Here is a 17,226-nt window from a genome sequence, read left to right on the forward strand (position 1 = left end):
AGCTTTTTTGTTCTTTTTTTGAAAGAATGAATCTTTCCTAGTTTTCTCAGGATACAAGTTAGAGTGAGCTCTTTGCATAGTGACTTGCAGAAACTGCAGCATCCCTCACGCTGAGGTCTAGAGTTCCTCAGCCCAGTCTGTTTCCCAGAGGTTCCACGGGAGCCATTTAGTTCATCAAAACTTGCTCTTTGGAAATTATAGATCTCAAACAAAATTAGGCTTGCTGTTATCCTTCCCACTTAATCTAAACTGAATCGTTTTGTGGTCCCCTGTTCCAAAGTCATCCTCATTACTTAAGATAAAGAGCAGAAAAGAATCTATTCTTGTTCATTCAGCAACATGGATAAAGAAATTTGTCAGCTGTCACATCCAGGAATAACTGGCCTTACTGTGGTTAATAGCATTTGTTCTCCAATCTGTATTGTGAAGTTAGTCTCCTGTGATGACATAATTCCCATTTCTTCAATGATGCAGAGTGCTATCCAGATCCATATCTGGTGCAAGAAGTCAAGAGCAGACCCAGTGTCTCTCTTAGACGTCTTCTTTGACCATCTTTCCACAGCATTTCCAGACATTTTCTGTTTTCTTCTATTTCCAAAGTCTGCTGTTTCATTATTGCATGACAGTGTCCTACCATATAAAACCTGTGTTTCTTTTCCTTGAAAAGCACAGACCTTTTGACACCTGTTTCAATAATAATTGCTGTTCCACCCTGTTTGTGAATTTTCCTGTAATAACACTAGTGCCTTGAGTTCCTCTTTTGTTATGTCAGTCTGCCTGCATTATTAGCACACAGCTATTTTAGCTACCGGATTTTTTGTTCACCTTTTCTGCTCTTGTTTTTGGTTTTAGACTGCATTTGGCTCCCTAGTTAGACTATATACAGTCCTTTCACTGTCGGTGTCACATGCCTGACCCCTTTTCTCATCATTAGTATCATTTTTTTCCTTCAAATCCCTGAAATACCTTTCTCACTGTTGTTTTCATGTTTATCTGACATCTTCCCCTTTGCTTTCTGGATCCTGAAACTGGTGTGGAATTTATGTTCACCTCCCCAAGCCTTCCCTTGGCGCGTTCATGCTGTGCCTTGTGCCATGGTGGTTCCAGTAGCTGGGATGTTTGGGTGACACCCTCCTGAAGACTCATCTTGCAGTGAAAGTACCCAAAAGCCGCCTTTTCCTACAGAGCCAGTGGCTGGGGGCGGGACTGTAAACATTCCCCCAAGGGTCACTCGGGCTATGTGAGATGTGTCGGTTCTTTTCCAGTTGGCATGTCCTGCGCTTGCTGGACTGAAAGACGTACTCAGTTCTCAAGGTCTGATGGACACAAATGTATTTTGAAATAGCCTGAGAAAGAAATGAGTTCTTACAACAAACATTTGTATGGGACAATAAGGTATGGTTTATTTGGTCTTAAATGGTAAGAGTTTTCTAGAGGGCTTCCTCCTGCCAGCCATCCTCCTACTTTGCTGGAAGAAAAACCTAGTGTTAGCAGCAGGGACATTATGAAAGCTTGAGCAAGGATGACCTTGATGTCCCATTTAGAGCTAACACACATCTGCGTAACTGGGGACAAAGAGCATGTGCATTTGTGTGTATGTGTATCCTTTGGTCAAAAAAAAACCTGTGTGCAACCTGTAAGGCTGCAAGGAGTTACAGCCCTCATAATCCCATCTTCCACTGTTGAAGCTGAGGCTGCCGCAAGCAGTTAAGGAGATGGTTGAAATTCCTCATCACAAATAAGGTAAGTACATGATGGAACAGCACATTGTTTCTCTCTTCTGTGCTAGGCTCACTGGCTGGTGCTTTCTCCAGCTGATGTTTTCTGTTCAGTACTACACACTGCACAGGCTGGATGGAGTCAAAAAGGACTTTACTGTTTCATTTGTGATGGGTAAATTTTATTTTCACATCCTTCAGCACTGAAAATTAAGCTTGCCATTATTGTACACCAAAATGAAAAAATACTTTAAAAATAAAGGAACAAAACCAAAGCAAACATCTCCACCATGTTCTTAAGCAGAGAATGTATTATAATACGCCATTTTTATGTATAAGATCTATATCTCATCTCTCTTTAGTCAGCTGTCTCTTAAAAGATTTTTATCTTGCACTGGTAGAATATATATCAGTGTTGTGAGTCTTTCTTTTAACAGTTAACTGATCTTAATCTTTACTACTGAGATGAAAAGTTAGGATGATATGTTTTGGTTTCATACAGCTTTCCAAATGATAGATGAACCTCTTTGAGTTTGTGCATGCGCAAGACCTTCTGTAACTCTTTCTCCTACCATTCTTTTTATTAAAGCTAATATTTTTAACAAGCATATATGTTGTAACTGTTTGTTTATACAGTTTTTCAGCTGATAAAATGGCATTGCTAGAGAATGGAAATTGTATGTATAGCTTCATGATGATACAAATTTAACAAAATAGAGGAGCAGGAAGAAGGTTTCTGTTACAGGTATTCTGTAATTTTTTTAAATTAGACCTCTCAGAATAATTTCTGCTGTAGCTTACTCGGCAGTGCTGGAAATGAACTTAAGAACAGGAAAAATTATTGGTTCGTTTAGACCCGTACCTTTCTTCTTCTGTGTCTCATACTAGATCCTTTCAAAGGCGTGGGAGAACCACTGTGACTGCCAGACCAATTTTGTATTGCTAGTGAAATTGCTTCCTCCTGGCCTCTATTATACAGCTTCCAGAATTCTCATTCTTGGTCTTTTCGTGCACTGTTGTTGAGGTATGAATATAATGTCTTGTTTCTTCCCAAGCTCTTGGTTCTGAATCCTATTGGTTTACCGTATGCTTCCACAAGTATTCTGTTTATTTTAAGAGCTCTTCTCAACCTTATTTAAATATTTCAGAAGTGTCCTGAGTGGCATCCTACACCAAGGAGCCTGACAGAATTACAGTACTTGCAGTTCTCTTCAGGTATTTCTTTCTGTCTTGCACATTGCAGTTTTATTTTAACAGCTATGTTCTTATTCTGTCATCAGGCAAAATAAATTAAAAATCAAAAAGAAAAAAAAAGGGGGGGGGGGGGAAGCCTTCACTCTATTAATTATTCTCTATGTCTTTGACCTAACCTGACTTGGACCAAGGTTAACCATCATGATGTGGGAAGGGAAAAGGCACATCTATTAACAGACAAGTTAAACAGAGGCAAGCTGCTATTTGCTATGTTGCAATTTAATAAGCCTGAAGGTAAAAGGTGGAAGACAGAGTGTTGCTTTTGCAACATTTTCCTGCTGCTGAAAATTGAAAATATCAAAGGATCAAATCACAAGAAATGTGTAGGAATGGGCTGTGCTAGGAATTGAGGTAGGGAATAAAAAGACTGATCTTGTAGAAAAGTAATAAACTGGACTTCTATCTTCTGAGTACAGTGGCAGTAAGTTTTATGCATTCCAGCTAGAGGAGAGCATTTGAATTGAAAAAAGCAGTGGAGGATGCTGAGGCAGAAGGGGCCAAAAATCAGCATACTGAATGGTGAAGTGATATTCTTTACAAAAACAATTCTATTTTAGATGTAGTAACTTTAAATTAAAGAAGATCTTATAAATTCCTTCCTGATGAGATAACATGGCAATGGTTGTAGTGTACAGATGGTGCAGTTTATTTACTAACTATATTTTTTACGTCAGTTGGCAGTAACATTTTAGTAGTACCTAAATATGCATCTTAAGTGCCTCTCTCTAGGCATCTGTGCTGGAAAATTCAGGCCATGGTTGCTTTGAACTGCTTCAACTGCTGTTTTCTTTAAAGCCTTATAGTATGGCTGTAAAAATAAATACCCTCTAGCAAAATCAAGAGGGACTGTGTTATCCTAATTTTTATTACGACTTAGTTGGAAGGGGATCGATTTGAAGCATTCAGTGAAATCAGATCAAAGTTTGGAGTAAAAATATGAAAATAATATGGAAGATTATAAAACACTTCCTCTCTCTAGTAAATGAACTTGGATGGGAGATCACAACATAATAAAAGGACAGCTGTCACATCCGGCTTTCTCAGGTACCTGTTGGTTTTTAATTATTTTTTGTCAATTCTAGAATAAATAGTCTGCTACCTGAGGGCTATCCTCTGCATTGCTGAGTGTTTGTATGTATTCTCATGTCAAAATATTTCATGCCTACTATTTTGCCACTTCACATGTCTGTGCAGGACAGATTCTGATCTATACAGGTAATGTGCAGAGTGAATTTTGGCTCAAAGCATGTCACGTCTTGACAATATGCACTATATATAATTCCACAGAGTGATAAATTGTAGGTTAGTTCCTCAATGAAGGAACTAGATGCTGTTTACTGATTTGGTGTTCACTTTTGAACGCTTTGCTGAATAATAGGGACTTGAATCTAAAATGCAGCGAACAGACCTGCCGTGAGGTTTGTGACTTATCCTTTGTTTGTATTGCCTTCATCAAAAGAAGTTTTGTCTTTGAAAGCAATGCTGGCAAAAAATAACAGTACGCTCCCACTGCAAGGGGAGGTACTACAGCTGTGGTGGCTTTGAACTGCATTGCAATGTATGCTTTCATGCCGTATGAGTTAGTCTAAGTGCTTAAGGTTTTTTGCAGGTCCTTTCCGATACCCTGGCAAAGGACACTTGGTGGATGAGGGACCAAGCGCTGAAACTTCAGATTGTAGCGTGAGGCACTGAGTGTGTAGACAGCAGTCATCTGTTAGGGAGAGAGCTGTGGCTGCTGGCAATTTTTGTCACTATTTTTTTGTCACTCTCCGATGTTGCCTGTTGAGACTTTGATGTACTCTTCCTTTGTTGTACAACACCCACAATCCTTCCTTTTCTTTGTTGTTCCTTGCTTTCCTCTTCCACTGGGAAAGTTGGGCATCTTCTGCTTTCCACTAGCAAAAAACAAACGTACAGTTTGTGCATGCCATCAATTCACCACTTTAATTAGCAAAAAGAAACCAGAAGGCATTCATTTAAATACTTAATTTTCCAAATTCCAAAACTTTGTATGTAGTTATTTTTAACCTGGTTTCCTAGGGAAAGAAGTTCCTGCAATCATTTTTCACTAACCACCCACTGTTAATAACTTCAGGAGCTTTTGTGTTGATCGCAGACTTCAGGCAGGGCAGAGATCTCAGTTATGAAATCCACAGCTTCATGAGCACAGACAGACAGGTAGAAAGGAGAGGATCCAGTTACCAAGCTGGTTGGGCTGCCACGTGAGATCAGCCCTTACTGCTAGAAGTGAGAGGATCCGCATGGAAGAGACTTCACGAAGACGCCAGCCGTGGGGAAAGGGCCGTCAGCGGGTGGGCGCTGGTGGGTACCAGGAGCCTAAGCAAGAAATGCCAGTCCAAGGAGGGGCGCCCTTCATTCGCCTGCCTTCAGTGCTGCTCCTCATGACTACTTCTTGGCTCTTCTTCTTGACATCCTTCTCAGGAGAACACCTCCAAATTGTGAGCGTAAATGCTGTGCAAGAATGAACCGGCCTTGGATGTTGCTTCTGTACCTCTTTGTGTGGTCTCTGACTGCTGGCCCTTGGCCCTTGTCTTCCTTGTGCGGCTAGTCCCTCTACCTTTTTCTTTGATCTCCGCAGAAGGACAACCCAAAGCACGTTGTCCTCGGTCCTACTGACACCACCCTGGGTCCATGTCTCCAAGCCCTCTTACCTCTGCCAAGGCATTACGGAATAGCTGTCTGGTTTCTTCAAGAACAGAGCAAGAGAAACAGAGCTGGAGACAGCATAGCATGCGTGGATGGGCTTGAATCATGGTTGTGCTTTGGAAAACAGCTGCTGTGGATGCAGTCATGTGTTGTAAACAGTCATGAAGTCATTACAGAAACATGGTGGTACCATTAGTGGTCCGAAGGCTAAGAATGCACCTTTCAAGATAAACTGGTTGCATCAATTTTATCTCAAAGCACAGAGTTTGTTACACAAGCAAAACCCCAAGTCAGCAGGAAATGTGGTTTTTTCTGGTTGTGTCCTTTTATTCTTTCAACAGCAAAATTAACATTATGTTACAATGTTGCCCAGTGGTGGGTTCTTCTTTAAAGTAAAACAAGAAAACACAATTTAGGAACAGCCAACAAATGAATGCTGAAGTTGGCTGTACGGATTATGATACAGTAAATACAACGTCTAACAATCTCCTGATTTTATGGTATGAAAGAGATGGAAGAATTCTGGTTTGCTTTGCTTTATTTCTCAGGCTTCTTTGCTCTTTGTCGTGCTTTTTAATGTTAGATAGATTATCCCTCTTCAGTTTGACTAAAGGGAAACTCTTGCCACATGGGCTGTGGGCTATGTGCTGTGTGGACCCAGTCCTGCAACATGGCATGTGTTTGGGAGTGAAGCTATTTGGAAATGGCACTTTCAGCATAGATGCTCACAGCAGGAATACTGCTTTTGGTGTACCCTCAAACCTGAAAATGATCATAAGTTGGTAAAGCTGCTTTTCTGAGGAGTCTCCTGGTGACTTTTGGAAAAGAATGTGCTGACCTGTCCAGGAGACAGACAGGCACCTGCTTTCCAGTATGAGAGCAGCTTTTATACTAATTTAGTCTGCTGCTGCTTCCACTTTAGTTTTACACCTGCTACACTGTTGCTCTCTTTACTGTTACAGCAATTAAATAATAGAGTAGCCATGAGAAGTGTGTTTCCAGCTATTCACAGAAAAATACTACATACCTAAACTAATAAAAAATTCCTTTTTTTTTCCTTAATTGGTCAAGTGAATTTCTATTTTCCTTAAGCAGATATTGAAATCCTCTCTGTCTTTTGTATTGTTAATAAATTGCAGGACTTTATACCACATCACATTACTGGAAATAGATTTGAAATATATAAAGGTACAATACACATATACTTTTAACAGTGAAAAGTAATTTTCTGACATAATAGCCAAAATAAAGTGCCATGGAGCTATTAGCAGTAAATTGAAATTTTTGGTATGTAATTTAGTATAAATACTGACAAGCTGGAAAAAAAAAAAAAACCAAACCAAACAACAAATGCATACTCATTAGTCATTCAGTTTAGCAGCACAGAGGCAGCAGTCGGCCAGGGTGTGCGTTTTTATGTCTGCTTCAATTGCACACTTCATTTATTTGGACATGGCATAGGCGGCTTTCTCTGTCACAGGGCATCACTGCACGATTAGCAAGTTGCGCCCCAGGGCAGCTGGGACGCTTTGCTGGGGCAGATGTTCTTTTCAGCTTATTCAGTGGCCGTTGTGGGGTTGTTTACTGTTGTCATAGCTACCTACATTTCCATAGCAGCCGAGCTGCTGTGTGTGAAGCCAGTGAATATAGTTATAAAAGGATCATATTTTGTTCTGTCTCTATAACTTACCATCTGTCAAGTGACTGTTCGTGATGGATTCAGAAACCAATTTAAGAATAACAGCAGCCAGCCGATGATTTTGGTTATATTAAAGTGACAATGGATGAGGATGCAAATAAGTTGGTGCTTCAATGAAATGCTCGTTTCTTTTTTTTATTTTTCCCTTAATTGTAGCTGTTTGGCTTCCAACAGTCTCTCAAACTGCTGAAATCCTTATCGACAAATCGAAATGACCGAGTGTCATCTTCTGTACTTGCTCAGGTCTAGGTGTTCCTTACGCTTTGCCACTCCACCATCAGCTCATCCCTGTGTGTTGCTTCCAAATTGTGATGTTGCACCTGCTTTCACAGATCCTTTGTAATGAAATCTAAATACTCTCCACAGAATTAAACAGCAAATTCATGAGGCTAACAGCAAAGGTATCATGCACACAGAAGTATGGTTTGGTGACACTCACCACTGCGCTCTACTTAATAGTAGCAATGGGATCACATGCAAGTTTGGGGGTAAATTCAATGTGTGATCAACGAGCCCTCTGAATAATGAACGCTTATACTTTTTTACTGCAGAGATTTGGTTGAACCTATAGTTTAGCAACGGGGGCAAGAAGATTAGCCCAGTTGTAAATAATGTATTTATTGGTTGATTTTTCCAGATCCTGACATTGATGCTGCCACTGCCATGATGCTTTTGAATACTCCCCCTGAGATACAAGCAGGTTGTGAGTAGATATTTCTATAGCATATAGCAACATAGACGTGTAAAGTTAATACTCTCTTTTATAAGTATACAGCGTACCAGATAAAAAGAAGGATTTAATGAAGGACTTCAACTTCCCTTGTAGACCCTTACACTTCCTTGACCCTTACATGAGTGTAATTTTGTGGTTCGTATTACATTATTTGCTACATGAATAATAGTAATCCGTGATCTCTAATGTAAAAGAGGGGTTATTGTTATTCATGACATACACGTAACTGAGTAACATACTATTATCCGTACTGATAGAAAGACCTGGGGCAACAGCCAGGAGAAAGGCAGGGAGAGAAAGAGAGCAAGAGAGCGAAGGGTACGTGGCATATGGTTTTGTTTTCATTTTGTTTTGATTTGACTCCCATCGTGCAAGTTACCACAGCCATCTGGATACTTTCCTTTCACTTGGGCACTGTTTCAACTCCTTCTTTGCACACATCCTGCCCATTTTGCTTTTTTGCTCTGTCTGATGCAAGGCAGTAGGCAGGCTTCGGGGAGCAAGGAAAGGTCTCATTTCCTGCCAATACTGTCCTCCTTGTTCTGTGACCAGGCCCAAGGTTTTGAAGCTGTGTATTAACAGAGCTCTGAAGGGGCCTTGGCCCCCACTGTACTGGGCTGTGCAAATAGTGCAGGAATCATCCTGCCCCACAGAGCTTGCAGTGAAGGTATTAGAGGAATCCGTAGAGGAATACAACTGCACAAAAGCAGGGAGTACAAGAAAACAAACATATCGCTGGTCAGCAAGCATGGTAGTAATGCCAAGTGACAGGCAGCTCTAAAAAATAAAGGCAGAAGTTAAAATAGAAGCCGTTATCAAGCCTGTCTAGCATCACCACTATTGTTCTAGCTCAGGCAACCAAATCCAAATTCCAGAGGAAGCCTTGATTCGCACTTTGATACTCTGCCTGGGGAAGAGAGTCAATTACCATCAAAGCATTTCCTGTGCAGCCAAGGAAAGCTATTGTCAGCCTGCTTTGTGACCCTGCCAGAGAAATGCCTCTTGAGAAGCGCCTCTCGGGTAGAGCGCAATGTACCAAGAAACTGTCCGTTCCGGAAGGAGCCAAGAGTGGTCCTTGTCCTCCTCACCTAAACAGCCTTCAGGGACTATGCATGGTAAAAGGGCGAGCAATCGCAGCAACGTGTAGGTAGGAAAAAGGAAAAAATTTTATTGGGGAGAGGAGGTTATCATTGGGCTTAGTGGGAAGAATAAAATGAGAGATCTTCAAAGGATCAGAAATTTAAAGAAGCCATATTTGTGGGGCAGAGAAAAGGGGGAAAGAAGTTGGAGTAGAATGAAAGTGCAGAGTTAAAAGGGTATGTGAGAGAGAGGACACATGAAGCAGTATGTGCACAGAAAAGGATGGGGAAAACGCAGAATAATCTGAACTCCTGGAGGAACTGGAGAGCAGAAGATTGCACACAGGAAAGGGAGGAGATCTATAGTAAGCTGCGTGTACTAAACACACTGCAGATTTTTATCACATACTCATGTGTGCCAGCATTGCAGGTGTTTGCATGGAAGTGATTTGGAGACTTGGGCACTGTCACTTCATAGAGATCATAGCTTGCAGGTTGGCAAATGGCTTATTGCTATTTTAGTTTGTAGAGGTTGCTCTGAGGAAGGAAGTTCTAGCCTTCTACGAGTTTGGTATATCTCTCCCCCCATGTCACCTTCCCAGTGGGCTGTTGTGTCAGGATGTCAAAAGTGAGAGGAAGATGAAAACAGAAAGATGGCTCCTCATTCACATTGCTCCCTCCTTGATGTCTGGAAGTAACAAGGTCTTCCTCTATGCCTTTAAACTTAAATGTAGGGTCTGCTCAGAACTTCATGAATCCTTCCACATACTGGGTAGAATTGGCTGGTGCCACGAGGGAAGGGCCGAAGTTTTTATTGTAACCTCCTGAGAAGTCCTCTAAATTACGAAGGAGAAACATTTTTGTGTGTCTGTGAATGGATACCTGAGGTAGTAAATCAGCCTGTCTTATGAATTGCAGTTGGATCTTACTTATCTACCAGGTTAGGAAAATCTCAGGCAACTTAAAGCAAATTAATTACTACTGCATATTGAGAAACAATTACATGAAAAATCACATTTAAAATTAGTTTTCAAATAAAAGGCAATTGGGCTATAAAAATTGCATCGCAATGCTGAGCATTGTCTAGAAGCTCACAGTTCATTCTCTGCTTTGTCAGTGATTACAGTGGTCTGTAAATCAAGCTGTGAATGATCAGGGCAGTAAGCATGCTGGTACCGTTTGATCCCTTGAAGATTCAGAGTTCTGTTCATCATATCAGACTGTGGTGTCAAGGATGTGCTCAAGCCATCAGGGCTGCAAAATGCCCCATCTTCTGAAGACAAGCTTGCCTGGAAGTGGTTTGAAGAGAGACAGACATAATTTACAGTTTGGCCAAAGGTGTTAATACCTGACTGAAAACACCCTTTTGGTCTGAGACTCTGACTCCGAGTGTGTCAGTTACTTCCACAACAAAGATGGTGAGATGGAGGCGGATCCTGAGTGTCGTTTCATGGTATAACAACTTGACAAGTCAGAAAGTTCAAAACTCTGGTCCATTAATGCCTTTGCCTGTCCTACAAACACTTAACCATCGTTGTGAAATGTGGATACCTCCAGAGCAGATTGTGACAGTCTGGATTCATGTTTGTGTGGATAGTTACATGTGTTGGGTTTTGACTTTGAAGGCATCTTCTTGGATTAAAAGCTACCTTTCAAGCAGGATAAAAATCTGTGCTCGTCTAGGCAATGTGAGTGCTAAAAGCATCTTTAGGATGAAGTTACCTACAGCCATCATTCAAAGTCTTATTAAAATTTATTCTTCTAATATAGTCTGTCAGAAAAGAATCCCATCTCAGTGGCATTAGAAAATCCAAAGTAAACTGTTCCTGCTTTGTAACAGATTGATTAATTGGCTTTATGGTTTTAAATGACCATTTAAAATTCCATACCCATGTGTGAAACACTACTAACAACCACACATGAATTTTAAAATCAGCTTTTGCTTTTATATGAAATCTTGAAATGGTGTCTGAGCTGGCACAAACATTGCTTACCATTTACCCCAATCACCCCATGCGTTAGTTTTCATGGAAGAAAATAATACGGCAGAATGAAAGAGTAAAACACCATTATTGGGATTATTTGTGTTTGTGCAGGTTTTATTTTATAGACTCATGAAATTGGTTGTTCCCGTTGTCACTAAAGGTTGGACATAATGCAATTATAGTTGGGGTGTTGACATCAGAAATCAATTTCTAGAATATTAACACTTTGCAGTATCTTCCCAGACCAAATATTTCTAGGTTGTAACTAAAGGAAGAAGCTCAAAATACCCAGCTCTGTGCAAGACTCTACTGAAACATACAATCCAACTGGCACCAAGAATAAAGCGTGAAAGATACTGTGATATGCTATGGGCATGTAGGAACATGGTTTTAATACTTTTTTTGCTTCGGTTTATGGACGTCCTTGTATTTCATCAAGTTTTGTATGGATTGATTACGTTTAAAAAGAAACAGCAGCTATCACCAGTTACGAATACTTTGGATTTTATTAGTAGCCAGTACATGAATATTAATTCCAAAATACATGAGTTGCATTGAAAACTGTATTTTGACCTGCAGCGAACTGGGTACTGGCTGGTCCATCTTGGGCAAGTTTCATCAAATTTCTGGGCCTGTTTTCCCTGATGGGAATCTAATTCACAGAGAGGACAGAGGAAAAGGAGAGAGTGAACAAATGGTAAAGCTCAGTTTAGAAGTCATGGTTACTAACTCAGTGAAGCCCGTGGATTAGTTTTGTACAATTGCTAAGATTTTCAGTACTTAAATTCTTACCGGTGTTTTGAAAGGAAATGTTACCAGCTGTCACTCAGTGTAGCGTTCCGACTTCAAGAGTGTGTCATCCTGGGCATGTCATTTAGTCTTTCCAAAACATTGTGTTTTGCCATGAATAAGATGGAATTGGTTTTGGTGGTTTTGCAGTGTGTTTGGACTTCCTGAGATTCAAGTCACTGTAAGCATTTTAAGTAGCAGTACCTTCTTAGTTGGTGAGGTCATTCTGAACTTGGAACCATTTGCTCTGAGGGAAGGACCAGTCAGAGGGGAGCGTGTGTAGTGTATTACTGCTACTGCTAGTGAAACAACGCTGCCGTCAAAGTGATTATACTGGAAATCTTGATTTAATTCAAGAAGGTCTTGACTCAGCGATATTATACATAGCTTCAAATTCATGAGTAGTCCTTTGCCCATTGCTATATAATTTGGGAATCGCACACAAATGTAAGTACATTGCTCAAGCTGAAGTTTAATAGTGCAAACAGCTATAAACAGTGCTCACAGAAAGGGTTTGGGTAGAAACCAGGAAACTGAGAGTCCTCAGCTCTGAACATCCGTTTTCTCTTTTTGATACTGCTCACCACTACGCACCCAGGTTAGCTGGAAAGTGGTGGCCTTCAGGGGACTTTGCAACACTGGTTTTATGGGTGGTTCCTTCCAGGAGACCGAAATGCTCTGGTAGAGATGTTTGGGAAGATATGACCATGGAGTTTTGCTGGGTGCTTCTTAAAAAGCAGGCTTTCCAGTGGTGTGATCAATGTCTCTCTGGTTTGGAAATGTTCATTAATCTTTGTCTCAAAGCATATAAAACCCAGAATAGATACCTGTATTTTAAATTTGGTGGGAGAAGAAATTCCCTAAAGAGATCTACTAATACTGTACCTCTACACTTCTAAAATTGTATCCTGATGAAATTTGCTTTTTAAGCTAATGCAGGACAAAATCAAGACAAAAAAATTGGATCTAAAATTGCCTTAATAACAGACAGAAGTCCTCCAAATAGGATCAGATAGAACATGCTGTTTTCTTGGGACATTTTTATTGTATATGAAACTCAATAACTGTAATGTTCTGTTTGTACTGCTTGTGGACAAGTCACTTACCGTAACTTATTAGACAGCTTCTAGCCTAACTTTTTATATCAGAAAATGATAAATCGTTGACTGTAAAATGTTTCATAAAGCTATTTTTTCTGACTGTCATGGTGTCTGTATCAAAGTGAAAATTGGAAATTAGGAAAAGACATTTTCATAGGGTATAAACTTTCCCTTCTGGTTGCTGGGATTTTGGGGGGAATGGGATCCTCAACTTCTGTTAAGGAGAATTTTGGGGGTTTTTTTTGTTTGTTTGTTTGTTTTTACTTCAGTGTTTCAGTACCAAGTCATTAAAGTGAGGAAACAGAATTGGGAAGAAAACTTACTTTTACAAAATACTTTCTACTTCTTTCTCCTTGCTCCTCATATTTTGATTTAGCACCATGGTTTAGTTTGTTGTTGAGCAGTTCCAGCATCACCAAAATGAAGAATGGCTTGCTGTGGTTTTCTGCTTGCACAAAAAAATAACACAGAAGATTGAATTATTTTTATTAAATGTCCTTAGACAAGGTATGAGTGTGATAGGTTTATCAGAATACACTTCTTCCACCCCCACCCCACCTCCAAATTTTTGTTTAGAGTAAAAGGCTTGTTGGATGTATTCTTGATTTGCAGTTTGTTAGGACTACAGACTGTGGAGTTTAAGAGCTGTAAAATTGTCCTTGAGCAGTAAAATAGAAGTTAGGCAGATGGCATCAAATTTATGCCTGGGATAAGAGAGTTGAAGTGAATAAAGTTACACATTTGGCAGATAACAGTTGCTTTTGGCAACTTCTGATGTCCCATTGATTATACATCATTAGCAATTTTCTATTTTCATTTCTTGTAGCCTGAGATAAAGTATTCTGCTGAACACTGTCCTGGAAGAGAGATTGGCAGAAAGAAGCTGAAGCTGACAGATATTAGCAGAAACTCAGTATCTCTTGTCTATAATGATTTCTTCTGTGCTACAAGAGATGGGTCAGGGAAGACAGCCCTGAGATAAATGCATGTGCCACATGATGACAGAAGAGGCAGAGAACCAGTCTGTCCCTACAGGATACCTTCATACTCTAATATTCTACTTTTTTAAAGTTTGTTTTCAATAAATATGATTCAGTCTTCCTCACTAGTCTAAATGTTGGCTACCTTGAGCTAGACAGTTTAATGAACTGTACGCTTGTTTCCTAGATGACATAAAGACATGTTTGTTACCCATTTCTTTTTAATTTTCTTGATTTACAACAAATCGCTCTCAGCGCTGATATTTCACTTAACTTCCACGTGCCAACATTTAAGCAGGAAGTTGGTTTCCTTATTTAGTGAGCTGTTGGGGTGTTTGATGACTCTATCCATTGAGTATTTTCTCCTTCTTTTCCGTTTAATTTTTGACAAATTGCTCTATTGTGTGTTACACAATCAAATCTTCAGTGAAGGACCCAGTCTAACATAGTTTTGATTGTTGCAAAGGTCTTGGATGAGGTTGTTAGCTCAGCTGGATGGAGGAAGTTTGCTTTCCCCGCACGCATGCTTGCAAGTAAGAGATTATGGATGCAGTCTGTCAAGGGTTGTAATGAAAGAAGTCCATAGTTTGGGATATTCTACTCAGCTAATGTGCACACAAAACCATGCTCTGAATTAAAACAGTCCTGCACTGGCTGTGGAGTGATCATGTGGCCTTCTACTTATTTTCCACCTCCAGAGGCTGAGTACAGGCTACAAAACAACGCTGGATTTTTGAGGGCTTCTGTTGGGTATTTCTAACACTATCTGAACATAGTGTTTTGATGGATTCGGATTACGGTATGTTCTCCTACATGGCATTCAGTTCATTGTCTGTTAAACAGTAATGTGAAAGTTTGCTCCAAAAGACTGATTATTTTCCCCCTTGCAGAATTTCAGAGATGCAGTCTTGATTTTTTACATTGGATGCGTTGCTTCTCTCTGCAGTTAGCTGGCAGAGACTTGAAATGACAGCAGATCCTACCCAGCTTGCGGAATTCCACCAGAGCAGCATAAGATCCAAAAATCATTTCCCCGTTCACGCAACAGATTAGGGGCAGATTCTCTGTACACAGTTTAACTCTACTCCCGTGGAAGTATTTCCTGGGTTTAAGCTTCCTGAGAGCAGAACAAGATCCAATGCCTCCTTGAAAACATAGCAGTGATGAGTGATGAAAGCTGAAAGGTGAATAATGATTTTGTTGTTTCAAGACTCTGCATTTCACTAAGAACATTTTGTGAAAGAAGAAACCTTTATCAAAGAGATGCACAAATCTTTTTGCATGTTTTCTTGAGCTGAGTTTCTCAGACATAAATGTCTCTTGGCACTTGCACAGAAAAGGTGTAAATTACATTTCACACTTCTGCCTAGGAATTGGGAACCCTGTAACCTGCCTGTACTGTTGGTTAAAGAAGCATTAGAAAAGAGGAGTCTGGACTGTAAGGTGTTAGTCCAGACTGGTGCTGATTGATGATATGGCTTAGAGTAAATTATCTTACCTCCACACCTTGAATCTTCAATCTAAAATATAAATACCTCACCTCAAAGTATGGTTTTGAAACGTAATTAAAGCTTGTAAGGCATGTATCTTTGGAATAAAAGCACCACATATTTTCCAGTAAATAATCCACAACCCTTCAAAAGTACCAACATGTGAAAATAATTCCTTGGGTAATAAGTAGCCATCTTCATACAGCCTGCACGAAGGCAGGGAAAGTGTCTGGGTAGCAGGCACAATGTATTAGCAGTTTATATACATAGATTTTTTTAAAAATAAAGTAATTAGTGTCATTTTGGGAAGGATGGGTATTGATGCTTTAAATGCTATAAGTAGAGATGCGTGAGCAATAGAGATCAGTCTTACAGTGGTACATTGGTTATGTGGATAACCAGAAATTAACAACTTCTACCATTGAATTAGTTTGATCCTGCTTTTCATTTTGGGTTTAGAATGCTAGAGAAACCAATTTACCAGCAAGTTGTGGTGGGTTGTTTTTTTTTTTCCATTATGGTTCCAGATGTTTACTGAAAGGATACACCCAGTGTCCTTCTTCATTTCACCCCTTGCATACAACCTTTCTGTTTGTCTGTCTGCATAACTTAACTAGTGATGTAGTGGTATTGCTGCATCGTAATTCAGAGTTGTGGGAAACAAAAAAATCAGTAGCAATAACACTGCTGTTGCAAGCTGAAATAGTTACTGAATTCTGAGTGGTGATTTCAATATACAGAGCGGTGGTGTACTTCAGAGAAAAGTTAAGGCCCCTTCTGGCATGAATAGTCCTATTGAAGCCTTTCGGTGAGTGGTGGCACACTCAACAGACAAGACATAATTGAGGTGAATTTCATAGGCAGGAATAGGTACCAACTTGTCTCTTTGGGGATATTTTCAGAGGACAGCAAACATCTACTGTTTTGTTGGGGTTTTTTTTAAACAGTTGTTAATTCCTGAAGGGAAGATGTGGAGAGTGTGTATTGATGGGGGGATGTTTTTAAAGGTGAAGCTTTCGAAGAGGGTGTTTCTGAATAGCACACCTATTGTGTGCTGCAAAGGGTTGAGGAAGATGGAGGATGGGTTCAAGTGGGGGTGTCAATATATAGCAAGTTGTGATGGGTTGACCCTGGCTGGATGCCAGGTGCCCACCAAAGCCGTTCTATCACTCCCGCATCCTCAGCTGGACAGGGGAGAAAAAAAAAAAAACTTGCGGGTCGAGATAAGGACAGGAGAGATCATTCACTAATTACCATCACGGGCAAAACAGACTCAGCTTAGGGAAAATTAGCTCACTTTTTATTACAAATCAGCCAGAGTAAGGTAAATGAGAAATAAAACGAAATCTCAGAACACCTTCCCTCCACCCCTCCCTTCTTCCCGGGCACAACTTCACTCCCGGATTTCTCCACCAAGCCCCCCCAGCGGCACAAGGGGGACAGGGATGGGGTTTACGGTCATCACATGTTATTTTCTGCCGCTTCACCTCCTCAGGGCGAGGGCTCGTCACACTCTTCCCCTGCTCCAACGTGGGGTCCCACCCACGGGAGACAGTCCTCCACGAACTTTCTCCAACGTGGGCCATTCCCACGGGCTGCAGTTCTTCACGAACTGCTCCAGCATGGGTCCTTTCCACGGTGTGCAGTCCTTCAGGCACAGACTGCTCCAGCATGGGTCCCCCACGGGGTCACAAGTCCTGCCAGAAAACCTGCTCCGTGGGCTCCTCTCTCC

At 40.5% G+C, this 17,226-nt stretch overlaps 1 protein-coding gene across 8 annotated transcripts in view; it reads left to right on the forward strand.

Moving 5' to 3' along the window:
* FOXN3 (forkhead box N3) overlaps positions 1–17,226 on the forward strand; it is a 217,365-nt gene that overhangs the window by 179,093 nt on the left and 21,046 nt on the right. For 4 of the 8 annotated variants that reach the window (XM_069783664.1, XM_069783668.1, XM_069783665.1 and 1 more), the window contains exon 5: positions 7,976–8,041. The exons of 2 other annotated variants lie outside the window; for them this stretch is intronic. In XM_069783664.1, the coding sequence (XP_069639765.1) occupies positions 7,976–8,041 (66 nt within the window). The remainder of the gene's footprint in view (positions 1–7,975; positions 8,042–17,226) is intronic. 2 more of the 8 variants (XM_069783667.1, XM_069783669.1) reach the window with 1 other exon arrangement.

Source organism: Haliaeetus albicilla, chromosome 5 (genome assembly GCF_947461875.1).
Source record: "Haliaeetus albicilla chromosome 5, bHalAlb1.1, whole genome shotgun sequence".
Classification (NCBI taxonomy): domain Eukaryota; kingdom Metazoa; phylum Chordata; class Aves; order Accipitriformes; family Accipitridae; genus Haliaeetus; species Haliaeetus albicilla.